The 18,475-nt window shown below is 48.4% G+C and overlaps 2 protein-coding genes and 1 long non-coding RNA gene across 5 annotated transcripts in view; 1 reads left to right on the top strand and 2 right to left on the bottom strand.

Moving 5' to 3' along the window:
- Positions 1-29: 29 nt before the first annotated feature.
- LOC113427798 (N-acetyltransferase 8F1-like) lies at positions 30-4,598 on the bottom strand. Of its 2 annotated transcripts, none has more exons than XM_026690336.2 (2): positions 4,293-4,598; positions 30-1,238 (listed from the first exon to the last, which is right to left on the bottom strand). In XM_026690336.2, the coding sequence occupies exon 2, from the start codon at positions 1,181-1,183 to the stop codon at positions 518-520; it is 666 nt and encodes a 221-aa protein (XP_026546121.2). In that variant the 5' UTR covers positions 1,184-1,238; positions 4,293-4,598; the 3' UTR covers positions 30-517. The 2 variants fall into 2 exon arrangements, with proteins under 2 accessions (XP_026546121.2, XP_087818755.1); XM_087962629.1 differs by having other exon boundaries at positions 4,052-4,385.
- LOC148130621 (uncharacterized) overlaps positions 4,533-18,475 on the top strand; it is a 26,572-nt gene continuing 12,629 nt past the window's right edge. The window contains exons 1-2 of one of the 2 annotated variants that reach the window (XR_015749139.1): positions 4,533-4,748; positions 6,926-7,091. This is a non-coding gene — a long non-coding RNA (uncharacterized LOC148130621). Of the gene's footprint in view, positions 4,749-6,840; positions 7,092-18,475 lie in introns of those variants that run through there. The other variant, XR_015749138.1, reaches the window with a different exon arrangement.
- CPXM1 (carboxypeptidase X, M14 family member 1) overlaps positions 8,005-18,475 on the bottom strand; it is a 32,456-nt gene continuing 21,985 nt past the window's right edge. Inside the window, 7 exon segments of the mRNA XM_087962618.1 lie at positions 8,005-10,402; positions 11,260-11,362; positions 13,833-13,972; positions 14,961-15,258; positions 16,287-16,466; positions 17,438-17,634; positions 18,098-18,221. Coding sequence (XP_087818744.1) covers positions 10,140-10,402; positions 11,260-11,362; positions 13,833-13,972; positions 14,961-15,258; positions 16,287-16,466; positions 17,438-17,634; positions 18,098-18,221 — 1,305 coding nt within the window. The 3' untranslated portion in view covers positions 8,005-10,139.

The following is an 18,475-nucleotide window of genomic DNA, read 5'->3' as shown; positions in this document are numbered from 1 at the left end:
ATAGCCCCACCAAAAAAAGGCACCCTGGATTAAAAACAGCCAACAGGGTGTTTATTCTGGGTGTGAACAGCTATGTGAACAGCTCTCTGGATGTATGTGAGTTTTAAAATTGTTTACCCCTCCCAATTCCATGGCCAATGGGGGCAGATGGCGAATTGCTTCTTCTCTGCAAATAAAAATGTAGAATTTTTCCCCCCCTCCTCCTCACTTGCAAAGACACTGCGAGGAGACCGGGGTGTATGTGTGTGTGTGAATTTTCCTTCCCACGTCGCTAAAACCTTTGCATTTCAAAGTTTTTAAGCCCTCCTTGAAAACTGAGAACGCCCTTCCTTGAAAAACCAAGATCCAGAAGTGGAGAGACACAACTCTTTCGCAGTGTGTGTCAAAAGCCTCACCCCCCTGCCCTTGGGTTGGCTTTCCCACCAGATGCGTCCCAGGTGGAGGAATGAAGGAATTTGGGGGCGCCAGGGCGGATCCAGCCAATCACCGGGAAGGCAACCTCCTCAGGCAGGTTGCCTCACTCGGCGCTAGGGAGGTCGTAGCGATACTTGGAAATCGTACAGTGGGCCAGCCTGCCGTAGATGGTGGGGAGGACGTAGTGGTGGTACTTGCGGAAGCCAACCCCTTCGTACATCGCCCGGGCTTCGTGCTGGACCATGAGGGTGTTCAGCACCACCGAAGAGTAGCCGTGTTCCCGGGCGAAACCGATCACAGTCTTGCAAAGGGCTTTGGCGATGCCGAAACCCCGGTAGTCCTTCCGAACGGACATCCGTTTCAAGGTGAGTTCCTTGCGCTGCCCTTCAGCGGGCCTGGCCCCGACGGTGGCCACCACGCACTCGTCCACCTCGGCCACCCAAAAGCACGAGCCTTTGTGGCCCAGGTACGTGGCCTGGATGTCCAGCAGGTCCTCTTGGAGGCAGCGGTCGATGTACATGGACCAGATGTAACCCAGGAGCTGCTGCCCGACGGCCAACAGCAAAGTGATGGCCAGGATGGGTAGGAGCAACGACTTGGAGCTGGTCAGCAGGAGGCTGAAGGTGCAAGCCAGGATCAGGATGACCCAAGGCTGCTTCAGCACGTGGAGGCAGAGGGTGGGCACGTACTCGCTCATGCCGGTGGCGAACAAGTCCCGCACGGTCTCGTGGTCCCCGGGACAGTACTCGCGGATGTGGTAAGACACCATGGTGCGCTGGGCGGGGTGGGTGGGTCAAGAGGCAGCAAGGAGAATCCAGAGACGCCTTGATGATAAGAAAAGAAAGAAAAATCAAAAGGGAGGTAGTTAACGGAGAAGATAATGGAGCATTTCTTGCTTGGGATCACCTTGGAATTTTTCTTTTTATTAAAACTTCTTTCTTAAGTTTATCCAAGTACTGGCTGGATACCCGTGCTTCACTACAAAACTATGTGTTCGGGCTTAGTTTTGTGGGGAGGAAAATAAGGGGGAGAAATTCCTGCCTCTGCCTACCAGCATCCATCGGTATTCACCTGGCTAGCGTCCTGTCAGTGTGCGAGAGAGTTGAGGGCTGTTTGGAAACTGAACGAATATTTGCTGTGTGAGCAAGGAGACAGCAAGGAGCCTGGGCGTGGCTTAGCTCAACTGTTCTGTACTAAAGCTGCTTGGTGTTGCTGTGAAACTGAAACTCCTCTGCTTGTGTTTTGCATTTGGAACAGATTTCATTTCAGGTAGGGAGGGGGAGTAGAACTCCTTAGCATCAGAGCATGTTAATAATAATAATATAGGAAATACTAATGCTCTGATGGTCATTTCGAAAAATCCTTTCTTAGTGAGCACCTAGAAGCCAAGAGGAACATACGGGCCAAATTTCAAGGTTGTAGCCTTTACGGTTCTGGAGATTTTGTGATGATGCGTGAGTGGTATTTTGCCGTGTGTGTGTGTGTGCACGCACGTGGAGGTAGAAGAAGAAATACAAAGGAAAAAACATTGAAAAGTAAGAAGAGAGGAAGGGGGAAAGAGGGGGTATAGCATAATGGAAGGAAAAAAAGGAAAAAAGCACCGACTTCTAACTCTCTTTGGCACAGTCAAAGGGAACAACATTGCAACCACAACGTTTTCCTTTTACACACCAGTACATTCAAGCCGTTTCTATAACAATAAGTCTAATTTACAAAAACAGAATTGAATTTTCATATCTTTTTTCCCCACATTGCAAACCCAAAGTCAGGAAGCAGTTTCGAACTAGAGACAAAATTAAATATAATCTCTTATTTGGATAAAATAAGCATTTTAACCATCTCAGCTTCCCTTGCTGTGGGGAAGGGAATTTTTCAGGGCAGCTACCAGCTTCTGCTGTCCCTCTTCTCTGATTCTCCAGATAAAATAGCATTTGAGCTATATTTGGTATTTTGGGTCAAAATCCAGCAGCTTGGCAATTAATTGCCTTCCTATTTATGATGGTTGAAGTGATTCCCTTTTGGGACCTTCCGACAAAGCCAGATTCACTTAACAACCGTGCCACTGCAGTGATTCACTTAAGAACTGTAACAGTGCAACTATCATAAATAGGAGTCCATTGCCAAACATCTCAATTCTGATCCTGAATCTGAATTTTGATCCTGTGACCTGCAACATAAGAGTGAAAAAAAGTCGTCAATATGAATGGTTTGAGGTGTCATCATAACTCTGAACAGTCACTAGATAAATGGTTGTAAGTTGAAGACCACCTGCATTGATTCTTTCAAATTTTGGAGACCGCTATGTCCGTGGTGGCTTATAAATAAAAAATAAAAACAAAATATACCAAAGGAAAAAAAAGACAATCGATCAGAAGGCACAACCAAATAAATTCCCACCTCCCAAACCACCAAGAGTGGCTCAGGCATCAACCCTAACAGCAATACCTATATAAATTGTGGAAGATGGGTAGTGTGTCCCTTGAAAAAAAAATCGAGGACCAGGTTGGGACAACTTATAAGCTGTTGGGATCTTTTAGTTTTGGGACCTATAACCTATAAGGGTTATAGGTTATATATAACCTATATAACTTGGGACAACCTATAAGCTGTTGGGACCTATAAACTGTGGCGGATGGGCCTTTTAGTCTTATGCTTTTGGAGTGCTTGAAGAGGGAATCATGGATGATGGGAGTTGTAATTCACACACGGGGAAGGGCATACTAGGGAAGCCAACACCTCAGGATGCAAAAAGATCTTAGCAAGCCTGAACAAAAGGGCCCTATCTAACAAAATATGGAGAAAAGCAAGATTTTACAGTTAGGAAGGGGGAAAAAAATCAAAGGTGTAAGTATAGATTTCGCAAAACCTGGTTCAAAAACAGTCACTGTGAGAGGGACCTTGGAGTCTTAGTGGACTATCATTTAGACATGAACCAGCTGTGTGCAGTAACAGCCAAGAAAAGCTAATACAGTCCGGGGGTTGTATAAACAGAGGCATAGAATCAAAACCATGTGAAGGATTAGTACTGCTTTATACAACCTTAGTAAGGCCGCACCTGGAATACTGCACCCAGTTTTGCCCCCATTACAAAAAAAGATGTTGAAACTTTGGAAAAAGTGCGGAGAAGAGCAACCAGGGTGTTTAAAGGCCTGGAGACTAAAACATACAAAGAACGGGTTGCAAGATTTGGGTTTGATTAGTCCAGAGAAAAGAAGGACTTTTATGGGGGGTGGGGGACATGATAGCAGCCTTCCAGTATTTGAGGGGCTGCCCCAAACAGGAGGAGGGTCAATTTATTTTCCAAAGCACCAAAAGGCAAGATAGGAAACAATGATTGGAAACTAATCCAGGGGAGAAGCAACCTGGAATGAAGGAGAAACTTCCTAACAGGGAGGACAATTCACCAGTGGAACTACTCGCCACCAGAAGTTGTGGGTGCTTCATGGCTGGAGGTGTTTAAAGAAGAGATTGGTTTTTATCTTATCACCCAATAAAAATGTTAAACCGGTTAAGAAGAGACTGGACAGCCACTCGTCTGAAATGCTACAGGGTCTCCTGCTTGTGGGTTGGACTAGATGACCTCCCAAGGTCCCTTCCAGCTCTATTCTGATTAAGCTGAACTACGTAGTAGGCTAACCGTGGAAGAGAAATCACGGCAGTTCTGTGCATCTGGCGGCCCCAGGCTAGAGAAAACCAGAGTCTCTGCGGTAGCCGCGGGCGATGGGTGTTGTAGTCCCCCCCCCCCACACACACACAATGGAGGGCAAGCCACCCCGTTGGGAGCCGCACGGACGCGAGAGTCCCTGGGGGGCGGCCCGCTCTCGCTGCCCGGATAAGGAAGCCTTCGTCAGCCTTCTGCCCCTGGGAGTCCGAAGTACCTGCGGGCCAACGCCGCCTTCGCCTTCTACGACACCGCCGCCCTCAGCAGCAACGCCGCGGCCACGCACTGGCCGCATCAAACGTCGTCATTTCCGGATGGCGAGCGCGCTTCCGGCTCTTCCCCGAGAAGTCGGAGAGAGACCGTCCCACCTCTATGGTAAGAATCGGCAGCCCGGAGGACTCATTCTTTGGACCTGGGGGGGGAAAGGGGCGTGGTCAGCCAGGCTTGCACGTGCGGCCGCCGGCGCGCCTGCGCGCCCTTCCGCGGACGGGATGGGAGGTGGAGGAAAGGTCCCCAAGGCTCCAAGGGGGCCTCGGAAGCTCCTCCCAAGTGGCCTCTGCGCCGCGCAAGCGCAGATCTCGCCGTTTGCACCTGGCGGCAGTGCAGGCGTCGGGACTATAGTTCCCAGGATTCATTGGGAGGGAAACAGCCGTCACGTGGTGGGTTAGCTCAGGTAGGACCGCAGTCGAGGCCAACATTTATGTTGCTAAGTGACATATTTGTTAAGTGAGTTTTTCCCCATCTTCTTTCTTTTTGTCTGCCTCTAATATATATCCATCCTATCTATCATCTGTTTCTATGTGTGTGTGTCTCCTCTCTCTCTCTCTAATCTCTCCCTCTCATCTACCTACCTACCTACTATCTATCAATCTATCATCTATTAAATATCATCTATCATATCTATTTATCTATCTATCATCTATTATATCTGTCTATTATCTACCTATGTATCTATCATCTATATTATCTATCATCTATCATCTATCTATTATCTATCATCTATATTATCTATCAATCATCTATCATATCTATTATCTATGAATCTATCATCTATTATCTATCATCTATATCATATCCATTATATCTATGTATCTATCATCTATATTATCTATCATCTATATCGTATCTATTATATCTATGTATCTATAATCTATATTATCTATCAATCATCTATCATATCTATTATCTATGAATCTATCATCTATGTTATCTATCATCATATCTATTATATCTATGTATCAATCATCTATATTATCTATCATCTATCTATCATCTATCTATTATCTATCATCTATATTTTATCAATCATCTATCATATCTATTATCTATGAATCTATCATCTATTATCTATCATCTATATCATATCCATTATATCTATGTATCTATCATCTATATTATCTATCATCTATATCGTATCTATTATATCTATGTATCTATAATCTATATTATCTATCAATCATCTATCATATCTATTATCTATGAATCTATCATCTATGTTATCTATCATCTATCTATCATCTATCAATTATCTATCATCTATATTTATCAATCATCTATCATATCTATTATCTATGAATCTATCATCTGCATTATCTATCATCTATATCATATCCATTATATCTATGTATCTATCATCTATATTATCTATCATCTATATTATCTATCATCTATATCGTATCTGTTATATCTATGTATCTATCATCTATATTATCAATCATCTATCATATCTATTATCTATGTATCTATCATCTATATTATCTATCTATATTGTATCTATATCTATCTATTATCTATGTATCTATCATCTATATTATCATCTAACTATCATATCTATTATATCTATTTATTATCTATCATCTATTATATCTATTTATTATCTATCTATGTATCTATCTGTTATCTACCTACCTTCTTACCTACCTACCTACCTATCTATCATCTCTCCACTGTATTTATCTCCATTCTGTATTTCTGTCTTTCTATCCATCAATCATCCATCAATCATCCATCTATCTTATCTATCTAGCTTATGTATTGTTGGAAGAAACATCCAGGTCCAGTTCCAATCCAGGAGGTTCTGGTGCAACTGACCACATGGAGTTGAGAGTGAGCGGTTTTTATACCTTCTCTTAGGCTTTGCACTTGAACCTCCTGTTCCTGTGCAAGAACGTGTATTCTGTTGGCTGTTGTCAGGTTCCCATGGGGCCATGTAGGGGTCAAGTTTGTCTGAGCTAAGTTTGGTTGAAGTTTGGAGGGTGACGCAATGTAGTGAAGCTCTGCTGCTAGATGGTAGAGGGTTAATCCTATTACGTCCTGAGAGATCATGTCTTAATCCCATCATCCTGGAGCTGGAGGTCTTTTGTTTTGTAGATAGGATGGCCCAATCTTTCTCAATGGGCACAAAATATCTGCTGAAGGCAGGGAGTTGGAGCTCTGAGTTTGCGTCTACCTTAAGATTTGTGTTTTTCTTTTAGGGAAAATATTTTATCCTGCCTTTTAATAATATTCCTCAAAATATTTCATTCTTCTAGGAAAGGGTGTGAGTGCTAACTTTCTCTCTCTCTCTCCCTCTCTCTCTCCCTCCCTCCCTCCCTCCTTCCCTCTCTCATCTACTACCTACCTACCTACCTATCTCCACTGTACCTATCTATCTCCATTCTCTTTGTGTCTCCCTCTAATCCAGAGGTCTCCAAACTTGGCAACTTTAAGACTTGTGGACTTCAACTCCCAGAATTCCTGAGCTAACATGACTGGAGGAGGAATTCTGGGAGTTGAAGACCACAAGTCTTAAAGTTGCCAAATTTGAGGACCTCTGGGCTAATCTGTCTCTGTCTCTCTCATATTGTATAGCTGCCCATGTCACACAAAAGTGCCCCTTGTTGAGACCATACCTAGAAACCCCTTTCTGTAATTCTGGGCATCATATGCTGGCTGGGAGTTGAAGTCCACACGCATCTTAAAGTGACCCAAGGTTAAGAAATGCTACCCTAAACCATCCCCTTCCAACTTCACAAACGTAAGCCCGTTTCATTTTTTCCACTCTTCCGTTGGGCTGACAAAACTCGCCCCTTCTAATAATTGTTCAGGTAGATCTTCACAGCAAGGCCTTAACCAGCATGAAGGTGTGACTACACTACTTGGCAATTTGGTGTGTTGCAGAGGTGGTATATTCAGCAGGTTTTGACCAGTTCTGGAGAACCAGTAGCGGAAATTTTGAGTAGTTGGGAGAACCGGTCAATCCCACCTCTTTTGACTGACCCCGCCAACCCCATCTCTTTTCTGCCTCCCATTGAGTCCCAGCTGAATGGCTGGGTCTTCATTGGTTGCCCTGCACAGGAGAACAGAGCTGGAAAGCAGGTTAGTATTGTGATTAGCCAGCAGCAGTGAGGAGGAGGCTCCCGAGAAGCCTGTGCTAAGTGTGAGTGAGCGCAGGATGATTTGTCGAAGAGAACAGCTGGAGCAGCACGGGCGACTCGGGATTAAGAATGCAACGTAATGGCCCCTCCCTTCAGGGAATATAAGCCTGGTTTCAAAGGGTTTTTGCTTTTGCAGAAAGCAATTTTTTTTTTTGAAGAACTCAGTGTTGTGTGTGGAGACTCCGGTTTATCTGAAGAATTCTGTCAAGGCTTTTCTGGTTGGGCTAATTGGCTGCAAGCCATCTTTTTATCTACGAAGAAGTTTATTTGTAGATTAAAGCTGTGAAGGTTTGAGTTAGTGAGTTTGAGATTTTCTTTCCGGTAACAGGGTTGGGTCAAAGAACAGTTAGTGGGGTGAGGAGGGAAGGGGGATTTTGCAGCATCCTTCCCCTGCCATGCCCACCAACCCACGCGCACAGAACCAGTAGTAAAAAAAAATTTGAATCCCACCACTGGGGTGTGGCCTTTGTCTTCTGCAGAAGGCGAGAAAATAAAAAGCAGAAGCACGGAACCTGGGAAAGATTAAATATCCAAAGGATTTATTTGGTAAAAACTCTTTGAAGGCCCCTTGACTCGCAAGGAAGCGGCAATTTTCATGGAAGCCATTCTCATAATATGGCAGGATTCTCCTGCCCTGCCCCAAATGTTGCCTGGCAAGCACCCCCGTGACTTCCTGATCCGGAGAAGCAGACAGCCGGTTCCGCCAGGACCAGCCTGCCGGACGCAAAGCTGTGACCTATTTTGGGTCATTCCCATTCGTGGGGCTTAAGAAAACGGTGTAGAATGCAGAGTTGGGGTGGGGGGGAGAAGTGGGGTAGGGGACTAAGTTGTAGAAGGTGTACAGGTAGTCCTCAACTTACAACCGTTTGTTTAGTGACCAAAATGGCACTGAAAAAAAAATGACTAAGGACCGTTTTTCACACTTGCGACCGTTGCAGTGTCCCCATGGCCACGTGATCAAAATTCAGAGGCTTGGCAACTCATAGTTACGACGGCTGCGGTATCCCGGGGTGTGTGTGTGTGTCATGTTATCCCCTCTTGCGACCTTCGGACGAGCAAAGTCAACGGGGAAGCCAGATTCACTTAATGACCGTGTTGCTAACTTAAGAACTGCAGCGATGCGTTTAACCCCTGCAGCAAGAAAGGCCACAAAGTCGGGCAAAACTCACTTAACAAATGTCTCGCTTAACAGCATAAATTTTGGGGCTCGGTTGTGGTCGTAAGCCAAGGACTGCCTGTACTCTTTTAGCCGTGATATTCCCGCATCTTCATTTTTTTGTGTTCGGAATTCAACTGTGGGAGAGATGAAGTAATAAGAGAAGAAAGCTTGTCTGAATGGCAAGGAAGGAAGGAAGGAGATGGGGGTGAGAGGAGGAAGGAAGGAAAGGTAGAGGAAGGAAGGATAAAAGAGAAAAGGAAACAGAGGGAGAGAAGAAGGAAAATGATAAGGAAGGAATGGCTAAGAGAAGGAGAAAGAGTGAAAGAAAAGATGGAAAGGAAGGAAAAAATGGAATGAAGGAAGGAGAAAAAAGAAGAAAAGGAAGGAAGGAAATGGAGGAATTAAGAAATGGAAACGAAAGAGGGGAAAGGAGAGGAAGGAAGGAAGGAGATGGGGATGAGAGAAGGAAGGGAGGAGGAAGGAAAATTAGAGGAAGGAAGGGGTAAAAGAAAAGGAAACAAAGAGGGAAAGAAAATGATAAGGAAGGAAAGGCTAAGAGAAGGAGAAAGTAAAAGGAAAGATAGAAAGGAAGGAAAAAATGGAATGAAAGAGAAGGAAAAAAGGAAGGAAATGGAGGAAATAAGAAACATAAACAAAGGGAAAAAGGAGAAGAAGGAAGAAAGGAGATGGGGATGAGATGAAGCAAGGAAGGAGGAGGAAGGAAGGAAGGAAGGAAGGAAGGAAGGAAGGAAGGAAGGAAGGAAGGAAGGAAGGAAGGAAGGAAGGAAGGAAAGGTAGAGGGAGGGAGGAAGGGGTTAAAGAGAAAAGGAAACAAAGGGAGAGAGGAAGGAAAATGACAAGGAAAGGCTAAGAAAAGGAGAAAGTGAAAGGAAAGATGGAAAGGAAGGGTAAAAATGGAATGAAGGAAGGAGAAGAAAAGGAAGGAAGGAAATGGAGAAATTAAACGGAAACGAAAGAGGGGAAAAGGAGAGGAAGGAAGGAGGGAGGGAGATGGGGATGAGAGAAGGAAAGGAAGGAAGGAAGGAGGAAGGGAGGGAGGGTAGAGGAAGGAAGGAAGGGGTAAAAGAGAAAAGGAAACGAAGAGAGGAAAGAAAATGATAAGAAAAGAGTAAGAGAAGGAGAAAGTGAAAGGAAAGATGGAAAGGAAGGATAAAAATGGAATGAAGGAAGAAGAAAAGGAAGGAAGGAAATGGAGGAATTAAACAGAAACAAAAGACGGGAAAAGGAGAGGACGGAAGGAAGGAAAGAGAAACGTTCAGGTATTTGCAAAGCTATCACCATATTTCTCCATAAAATGCCAGGCTAGAATATCTCGGTTCTTTTGAAAGTCCAGGAGGCACATTCGCCGTTTGGGGGCCGAGGGCCGGCATTCTCGCAAGCCTCCCCAAACCGAAAGGACCCCCAGGCGGAAGAAGGGCCCGAGAGCCGCGTCCTCCTCGGGGCGCTGCCTTGCGGCCTTTCCTTGCCCTCACTGGGCCTGTCGCTGGGCCTGCAGTTGGCGCAGACGCAGCTGGCGCAGACGCAGCGCCAGGTCCTTGGGCACCTTCCCGCCCTTGGCCAGGATCTCTCGCAGACGCTGCTTGGGGGTCTTGGTCAGGCGGAAGTCACAGAGGGTGGGGTTGTTCTCGTAAGAGACGTGGCAGGTCCGGGTGACGGGGTGGTAGCCCTCGGCCGTGGCGGTCACCTCGTACTCGCCGGGGTTGAGCAGGCGCCAGTAGTCCCCATCGAAAGCTGCCGGGGGAATGGAAGAGGGGTGCTTAGTGGTGTCTGAGCTTGGCTGCTTTCTGGCAGACCTTTCATTACCCAGCTAGGGAATAGTATCAGTGCTTGAAGGGTTGGGGGGTTTGTGGAGAGGAGCAGGAGGAGGAGGAGGAACAAAGGAGGATGGGGAAAAGAGCAACAGGAGGAGGAGGAGGACTGAGGTCCTTGGTGCTCTCTGAGCTTGGTTGTTTTCTTGCAGACATTTAGTGGTCCAACTAGGTAACATCATCAGTGCTAGAAGGCAGTGGGGTTTGCAGAGAGGAGGAGGAGGAGGACTGTGGGGTCCTTGGTGCTCTCTGAGCTTGGTTGCTTTCTTGCTGGCGTTTCATTACCGAACTAAGGAATATTATCAGTGCTAGAAGGCAGTGGGGTTTTCAAAGAGGAGGGGGAGGAGGAGGATGACTTTGGGGTCCCTGGTGCAGTTTTCTTCCAGAAGTTTCATTACCCAATGAGGTAACATCATCAGTAATGTTGAACAGCACTGCTGACGTTACCTAGATGGGTCATGAAACGTCTGCAAGGAAGCCACCCAGCTCAGAGACCACCATGGACACCACAGTCATCCTTCCTCCTCCTCCTCCTCCTCCTCCTCCTCCTCCTCCTCCTCCTCCTCCTCCTCCTCCTCCTCTTCCTCTCCGTAAACGCCCCCTCCCTTCTAACCCTAAGGCTGTTACCTAGTTGGGTCATGAAACATCTGCAAGAAAACCACCCTCCGCTTAACCTGGAGCTACCAACATTCTCCCTTATTGGTAAACGGAAGAGGAGTTTTAACGGGGAGAGCCATTGCACCGGCTGCCCACACGGACCATGCCCAGCCTTTTTGGTACCTGTCCTGATGTCGTGGTTGATGCCGTCAACGGAAATGATGGCATCGGCGATGCCTTGCTCCGTGTCTTTGTCCCGGACGATCCCCTTAATCCCTCGGTGGATCTGAAAGGAGGCAGACGATTAGCTGGCACATTGGGGTTAAGGCCCCAGACTGGAAGAGCACACAGCAGTGAGTTCTAGTCCTGTCTTAGGGCCCAAAAGCAACCAAAAAAAAAAAAAAATGCTCACTGTGGACAACGGGCTGGTTTAACGACTGTGGTGTTCCCTTAACCACCATGGTGATTCACTTAACGACTGCCGGACAAAAGAAAGGTTGTAAAATTGGCACAGCCACGTGATGACCTGCCTAACGATGGAAAACGACTTAGGACCGCCATGGCTTATGGCTCAATTACGATCGTAAGTTGACTTCCTCTATGCCAAATCCCATGTTGCTGTTCTCGAGTCTTCTGCCCTGTGTGGGAAATACAGGGAGTCCTCGGCTTACAGAGGTTCATTCAGTGACCGTTCAAAGGGACAATGGCACTGAAAAAACGGGGACTGTTTTTCCCACTTAACAACCATTGCAGCTTCCCTCGTGGTCACGTGATCAAAATTCAGATGCTTAGTGACTCATATTTACGACAGTTGCTGTGTCCTGGGATCCCTTTTGGTGACCTTTTAACAAGCAAAATGTCAACTCATAAAATACACTGCTCAAAAAAATAAAGGGAACACTTAAACAACACAATGTAACTCCAAGTCAGTCACACTTCTGTGAAATCAAACTGTCCACTTAGGTAGCAACACTGATTGACAATCCATTTCACATGCTGTTGTGCAAATGGAATAGACAACAGGTGGAAAGCATAGGCAGTTAGCAAGAGTGGTTCTGCAGGTGGTGACCACAGACCACTTCTCAGTTCCTATGCTTTCTGGCTGATGGTTTGGTCACTTTTGAATGCTGGCGGTGCTTTCACTCTAGTGGTAGCATGAGATGGAGTCTACAACCCACATAAGTGGCTCAGGTAGTGCAGCTCATCCAGGATGGCACATCAATGCGAGCTGTGGCAAGAAGGTTTTCTCTGTCAGTGTAGTGTCCAGAGCATGGAGGCGCTACCAGGAGACAGGCCAGTACATCAGGAGACGTGGAGGAGGCCGTAGGAGGGCAACAACCCAGCATCAGGACCGCTACCTCCGCCTTTGTGCAAGGAGGGACAGGAGGAGCACTGCCAGAGCCCTGCAAAATGACCTCCAGCGGGCCACAAATGTGCATGTGGCTGCTCAAACGGTCAGAAACAGACTCCATGAGGGTGGTATGAGGGCCTGACATCCACAGGTGGGGGTTGTGCTTACAGCCCAACACCGTGCAGGACGTTTGGCATTTGCCAGAGAACACCAAGATTGGCAAATTCACCACTGGCGCCCTGTGCTCTTCACAGATGAAAGCAGGTTCACCCTGAGCACATGTGACAGACGTGACAGGGTCTGGAGACGCCGTGGAGAATGTTCTGCTGTCTGCAACATCCTCCAGCATGACCGGTTTGGCAGTGGGTCAGTAATGGTGTGGGGTGGCATTTCTTTAGGGGGCCGCACAGCCCTCCATGTGCTCGCCAGAGGTAGCCTGATTGCCATTAGGTACCGAGATGAGATCCTCAGACCCCTGGTGAGACCATATGCTGGTGCATTTGGCCCTGGGTTCTTCCTAATGCACGACAATGCTAGACCTCATGTGGCTGGAGTGTGTCAGCAGTTCCTGCAAGACGAAGGCATGGATGCTATGCACTGGCCCGCCCGTTTCCCAGACCTGAATCCAATTGAGCACATCTGGGACATCATGTCTCGCTCCATCCACCAGTGCCACGTTGCACCACAGACTGTCCAGGAGTTGGGGGATGCTTTAGTCCAGGTGTGGGAGGAGATCCCTCAGGAGACCACCCGCCACCTCATCAGGAGCATGCCCAGGTGTTGTAGGGAGGTCATACAGGCACGTGGAGGCCACACACACTACTGAGCCTCATTTTGACTTGTTTTAAGGACATAACATCAAAGTTGGATCAGCCTGTAGTGTTTTTTTTTTCACTTTAATTTTGAGTGTAACTCCAAATCCAGACCTCCATGGGTTGCTAAATTTGATTTCCATTGATAATTTTTGTGTGATTTTGTTGTCAGCACATTCAACTTTGTAATGGACAAAGTATTTAATAAGAATATTTCATTAATTCAGATTAGGATGTCTTATTTTTGTGTTCCCTTTATTTATTTTTTTGAGCAGTGTATTTCTCTGGTCTTTTTAGAGTTGCCAACAGAAAGGGAGGGGGGAGCAGTGTGGCAGCTTGCAAACCGAAACTGCATTCCATAAATGTTTTCAAAGATAACAACTAGGTGACTGAAGTTTGTCGTGCAAATATCTAACTGGAGAGGCTGATTGATGATTCTTGGCTATGGATGTGTCCCATTGGAGAATATGAATTACGATACACCCAGGGGGTGGGGGAAAACCAGGGTCAAGGGTGACAATGAATTATGGATTAGGACCCCGGGTTGAAACGCAAGGGAGAGGGAGGGGGAGCAGTACAGGTGACCCCCCTACCTGTTCCATGTACAGCAACAGGGATTCCTTATTGTTCTCCCACTCCTGGGGAAGCTCCGACGCGTGCGGGAATTTGTCGCATGAGAGCTCGATGGTCACCTCAAAGCAGTTGGTATGCAGGTAGCTGAAGTCGTTCATACCTGCAAGAGAAGAGGACCTGAGCAGGCATCTCTTTGACCCCAGGGGCTGTTGTGATTAGCCAGCAGCAGGTGCAGACGGTTGAGGAGAGCGAGGACTCAGATGAGGGGCCAGGACCATTAGGGAGTGGACTGCTGCCTTCGGAGATTGTGGGGGCTGGCAGCAGCGACGAGGAGATTCCCGACAAGCCTGTGCCAAGTGCACATGCGCGCAGGAAAGAGCAGCTGCAGCAGCACGGGCGACTCGGGAGTAAGGCTACAAGGTGATGGCCCCTCCTTCAAGAAGATAAAAGCCAGCTTTGAATCGGACATTCTTTGCAGGAAGCAAAGACGTTTTTGAAACTCAGCATCGTGGACATTACAGTATTTTAAGTTGGTATTTGAAGACTCTTGTGTTGTGAAATATTTCTCATCTGTTATTCTTGGTAGCCTCGCACACTTTTGGCAAGGTTTGTGTTTATCAAAGTTAATTAGTTTGCAGCAGCCTTTTAACCGGCGATTCGTAAGACTCATTAAAAGGTTTCTGTTCCCTTTGGTTCGGGTTTGTTTTATTGGAAAAGGGTTTGGGTCAGAACAGGGGTAGAGTTCCCCAACCTTTCTGGGTGGGTGGGGGGCGAAGCAGAGGTCTGCTTCAAAAATTTTAGCAACGGGTTCTCTGCCTGGTTGCTGGGTGGGCATGGCTTAGTCAGCCTCCTGCACCATGGCAGGGTGTGTATGCGTGTGTGTGTGCTTTTGCCCTCCTGGGCTCCGGAGGCTTTCCTCGAGCCTCCAAGAGGGCGAAAACGGCCTCGGGAGCCCGGGGAGCCTGGAGATAAATGGGCCCATTTCCGGCCTTCCCGAACTTCCAGGAGGCCCAGTTTTCATCCTCCCCGAACCTCCGTGCGCAATGCCTCTTGAAAAACCCAAACAGCACTTTTGGGACAACCCTCTGTTTAGTGCTAGTCTGTTTAGTTTACTACTAGTCCTCATGGAGGACGTCCCGTTCACCTACTTCCCGGCACGGTGTGCCAGTTGGCTCCGTTGATGATGTTTCCTTCCTGCATGAAGTCGTCGTAGTGGCACCGCCGCCGTTCGTTGTCTACCATCACCAGGTTGGAGGTGGCGTAGACGGTGGCCAGCCATCGGAAGACGGCGTCATCGGCGGTGGGGGTCAGCTCCTGGGCTTTCCAGTAGGTGCGGGTCATGTCGAAGGGGTAGGACACCACCAACTCCCCTCCGTGAAGGTTGGCGCTCAGCACGAAGGGGTAGCGCTGCATCCAGCTGATAACCGCCCGGGTTTCTGGGGCAACCTTGGCAGAAAAAAAAAAAAAAACAGTTCAGGATGAGCCAGAGCAGAGATGCCCTCCCTTTAGGCCAGGGGACCTGGGGCAACTTTACAGACTTGTGGACTTCAACTCCCAGAATGCCTCAGCCTGCGTTGAAGGCCACAAGGCTGGCTGGCCGGCTGAGGAATTCTGGGAGTTGAAGGCCGCAAGGCTGACTGGCTCAGTGGCCGGCCGAGGAATTCTGGGAGTTGAAGGCCAAAGGCTGACTGGCTCTGGCCGCGAGGAATTCTGGGAGTTGAAGGCTGCAAGGCTGACTGGCTCAGTGGCTGGCTGAGGAATTCTGGGAGTTGAAGGCGCAAGGCTGACTGGCTCAGTGGCCGGCTGAGGAATTCTGGGAGTTGAAGGCCAAAGGCTGACTGGCTCAATGGCCGGCCGAGGAATTCTGGGAGTTGAAGGCCGCAAGGCTGACTGGCTCAGTGGCTGGCTGAGGAATTCTGGGAGTTGAAGGCCGCAAGGCTGACTGGCTCAGTGGCCGGCTGAGGAATTCTGGGAGTTGAAGGCTACAAGGCTGACTGGCTCAGTGGCCGGCTGAGGAATTCTGGGAGTTGAAGGCTGCAAGGCTGACTGGCTCAGTGGCTGGCTGAGGAATTCTGGGAGTTGAAGGCTGCAAGGCTGACTGGCTCAATGGCTGGCTGAGGAATTCTGGGAATTGAAGGCCAAAGGCTGACTGGCTCAATGACCGGCTGAGGAATTCTGGGAATTGAAGGCTGCAAGGCTGACTGGCTCAATGGCTGGCTGAGGAATTCTGGGAATTGAAGGCCAAAGGCTGACTGGCTCAATGGCGGCTGAGGAATTCTGGGAGTTGAAGGCCGCAAGGCTGACTGGCTCAATGGCCGGCTGAGGAATTCTGGGAGTTGAAGGCCGCAAGGCTGACTGGCTCAATGGCCGGCTGAGGAATTCTGGGAATTCAAGGCTGACTGGCTCAATGGCCGGCTGAGGAATTCTGGGAGTTGAAGGCCAAAGGTTGACTGGCTGAGGAATGCTGGACTCACCGTGGCGTTAGGGAAGGTGTATGACTCCGGGATGGGGATGTAGTGGTTGGGGAACTTGTGGGGCACCAGCTCGGCATCCTCAGCGTCCCAAAGCTCCGTGTTGAGGTCGGCAAAGTTGTGGTTGAGATCAAAGCCTTCGTACGTCCATCGGCCCATCGCCCAGCCAGCCAGCTCTGAGCCCTGCAGAGTCACCAAAGAAAGGAGGGGTTGGAGACTACACCCGGTGCCCTCCGGATGGACCGGCCTGGGGGAGATCGGTAATCCACTCCCCAGTTATATCTCCACAGCCCTCAGAGCAGGAAGGCAGGACGTGTGGTGGGTCTCAGCAACCAAGGAAGTCCATCTGGCGGGACCTGGGAAACAGGGCCTTCTCAGTGGTGGCTCCCTCCCTATGGAATTTCCTCCCCCAGATTGGCTCCCCCTTTGCTGCTTTTCCCCAAAAGCTTTTGAATACTGATTGGTTCAGTGGGTTTGGGGACCCCCATTGGGATCAAGGAAGGAAGGAAGGACAAAAAGAAGGAAGGAAGATGGAGGGAAGGAAGGAAAGAGAGAGAGAAGAAAGAGAAAAGAAGGAAAGAGAAAAAGGAAGGAGGTAGGAAGGAAGGAGAGAGAAAGACAGAGAAAAAGAAAGAAATGGAAGGAAGGGAAGAAAGAGAGAGATGAAGAAAGAAAAAGAAAAGAGAAAAAGGAAGGAAGGAAAGATAGAAAGAGGAAGGGATGGAGGTGTAAGAAGGGAGGGAGGGAGGAGGGAGGGGAGAGAGGGAGGAAGGAAGGCAAAGAAAAGGGAAGATAAGAAGAAAGGAAGGAATGAAACAGGGAGAGAGGGAGGAAGGAAGAAAGCAAAAGAAAGAAAGAAAAAGAAAAAGATCTTCTAGCTACTCTCCAGCCCATCCTGGATTCAGACGACTTTCAGGGAAGCTCTTTCCAACAAAGTGGTATTTGGGCGCCTTTCCGGATCAAACCCGTCCAAACGTGAGCCCTTCAACCCAGACACTCACTTTAAACTTGAAGCATTTGCAAGGCTTTTGAGAAATCATTCTCACGTGTGCCCGTTTGGTAGCGGGAAGCAGAGTTCATGGGGGTGGCTCCCCAAGGACAGACAGACAGACAGAAACACACCCACACCCACACCGTGCCACTGTGCCACGCACCAGCTTGTAGGCCGTCTCATAACCGTCGGGGTTCATGGAGGGCATCAGGTGGATCCGGGTCTCGGTGACCAGCCTCCGGACACGAGGGTTGCCCTGCTTGTATTCCTGGCAGAGATACTCCATCAGGTTGAGCACCAGCTCCCGGCCCAGCGCCTCGTTGCCGTGCATGCCAGCCACGTAGCGGAACTCTGGTTCTCCTGCAATGGCGCAGGGATGATGACATCTCGGGGTGTGTTTGTGAGCTGGGCGTTTCTTGAGGGATCATCGAAGGACCCCATTTGTGGCTCCCCAACCCCCTTGGGACATGCAAGGGCCGTGTTTCCCCAACCTCGGCAAGTGAGACATGGATGGACTTCGACGCCCAGAATTCTTTGCTGGCTGGGGAATTCTGGGAGTTGAAGTCTACTCGCCCAGATTGAGAAACACTTGAGAAAGCAGCAAGAGAGACTGCAAGGCTGACTGGGGGGATTCTGGGAGTTGAAGTCCACTCAATTGGTCCCAGTCGAGAAAACTGGCTAAACGAGATAGACCCTTGGACCCAATTGGCCGAGAAGCTCCTTGACAACGGAAACAAGCCACGATCCCCGTCTTCCGCAGCCAAATTCCAATTAAACTCTCTTCCTGCAAAACGGATAGAACATCAGCCGAGATGTCACTCACCTACTTCGTGCTTCCCGGGGTTGTCTGATATCTCCATGACGTACATTTTCAAGCCCAGGTAACTTTTCCCGATGCTGTAAATCCTCGTGATATCCGGACAAGCCTCGCTGACGTTTTTCATCAGCTGCCGGGAGAGAATTCAATTTCTCTGAATGAAAATCTCTGAAATGGCGACCGGATATGATTTCCTCCGTCCCTTTCAGGCAGTGGTGGGATTCAATTTTTTTTTTTACTACCGGTTGTATGGGTGTGACTAGGTGGACGTGGCCAGGTGGTCGTGTGACTGGGTGGGCATAGCTCTGTGGTTTTTTTTCACAGCAACCCCCACCCCTCCGCACCCCATTTTTTTGCCTACTGGGCCTCAGGGAAGCCTCCCCG

Source organism: Notechis scutatus, chromosome 4, assembly GCF_049901735.1.
Source record: "Notechis scutatus isolate UNSWTSFEM ecotype Mainland chromosome 4, rNotScu1.2, whole genome shotgun sequence".
Lineage (NCBI taxonomy): Eukaryota > Metazoa > Chordata > Lepidosauria > Squamata > Elapidae > Notechis > Notechis scutatus.
The sequence above is the reverse complement of the archived record's forward strand: the minus strand, read 5'-3'. Positions and strand labels throughout refer to the sequence as shown.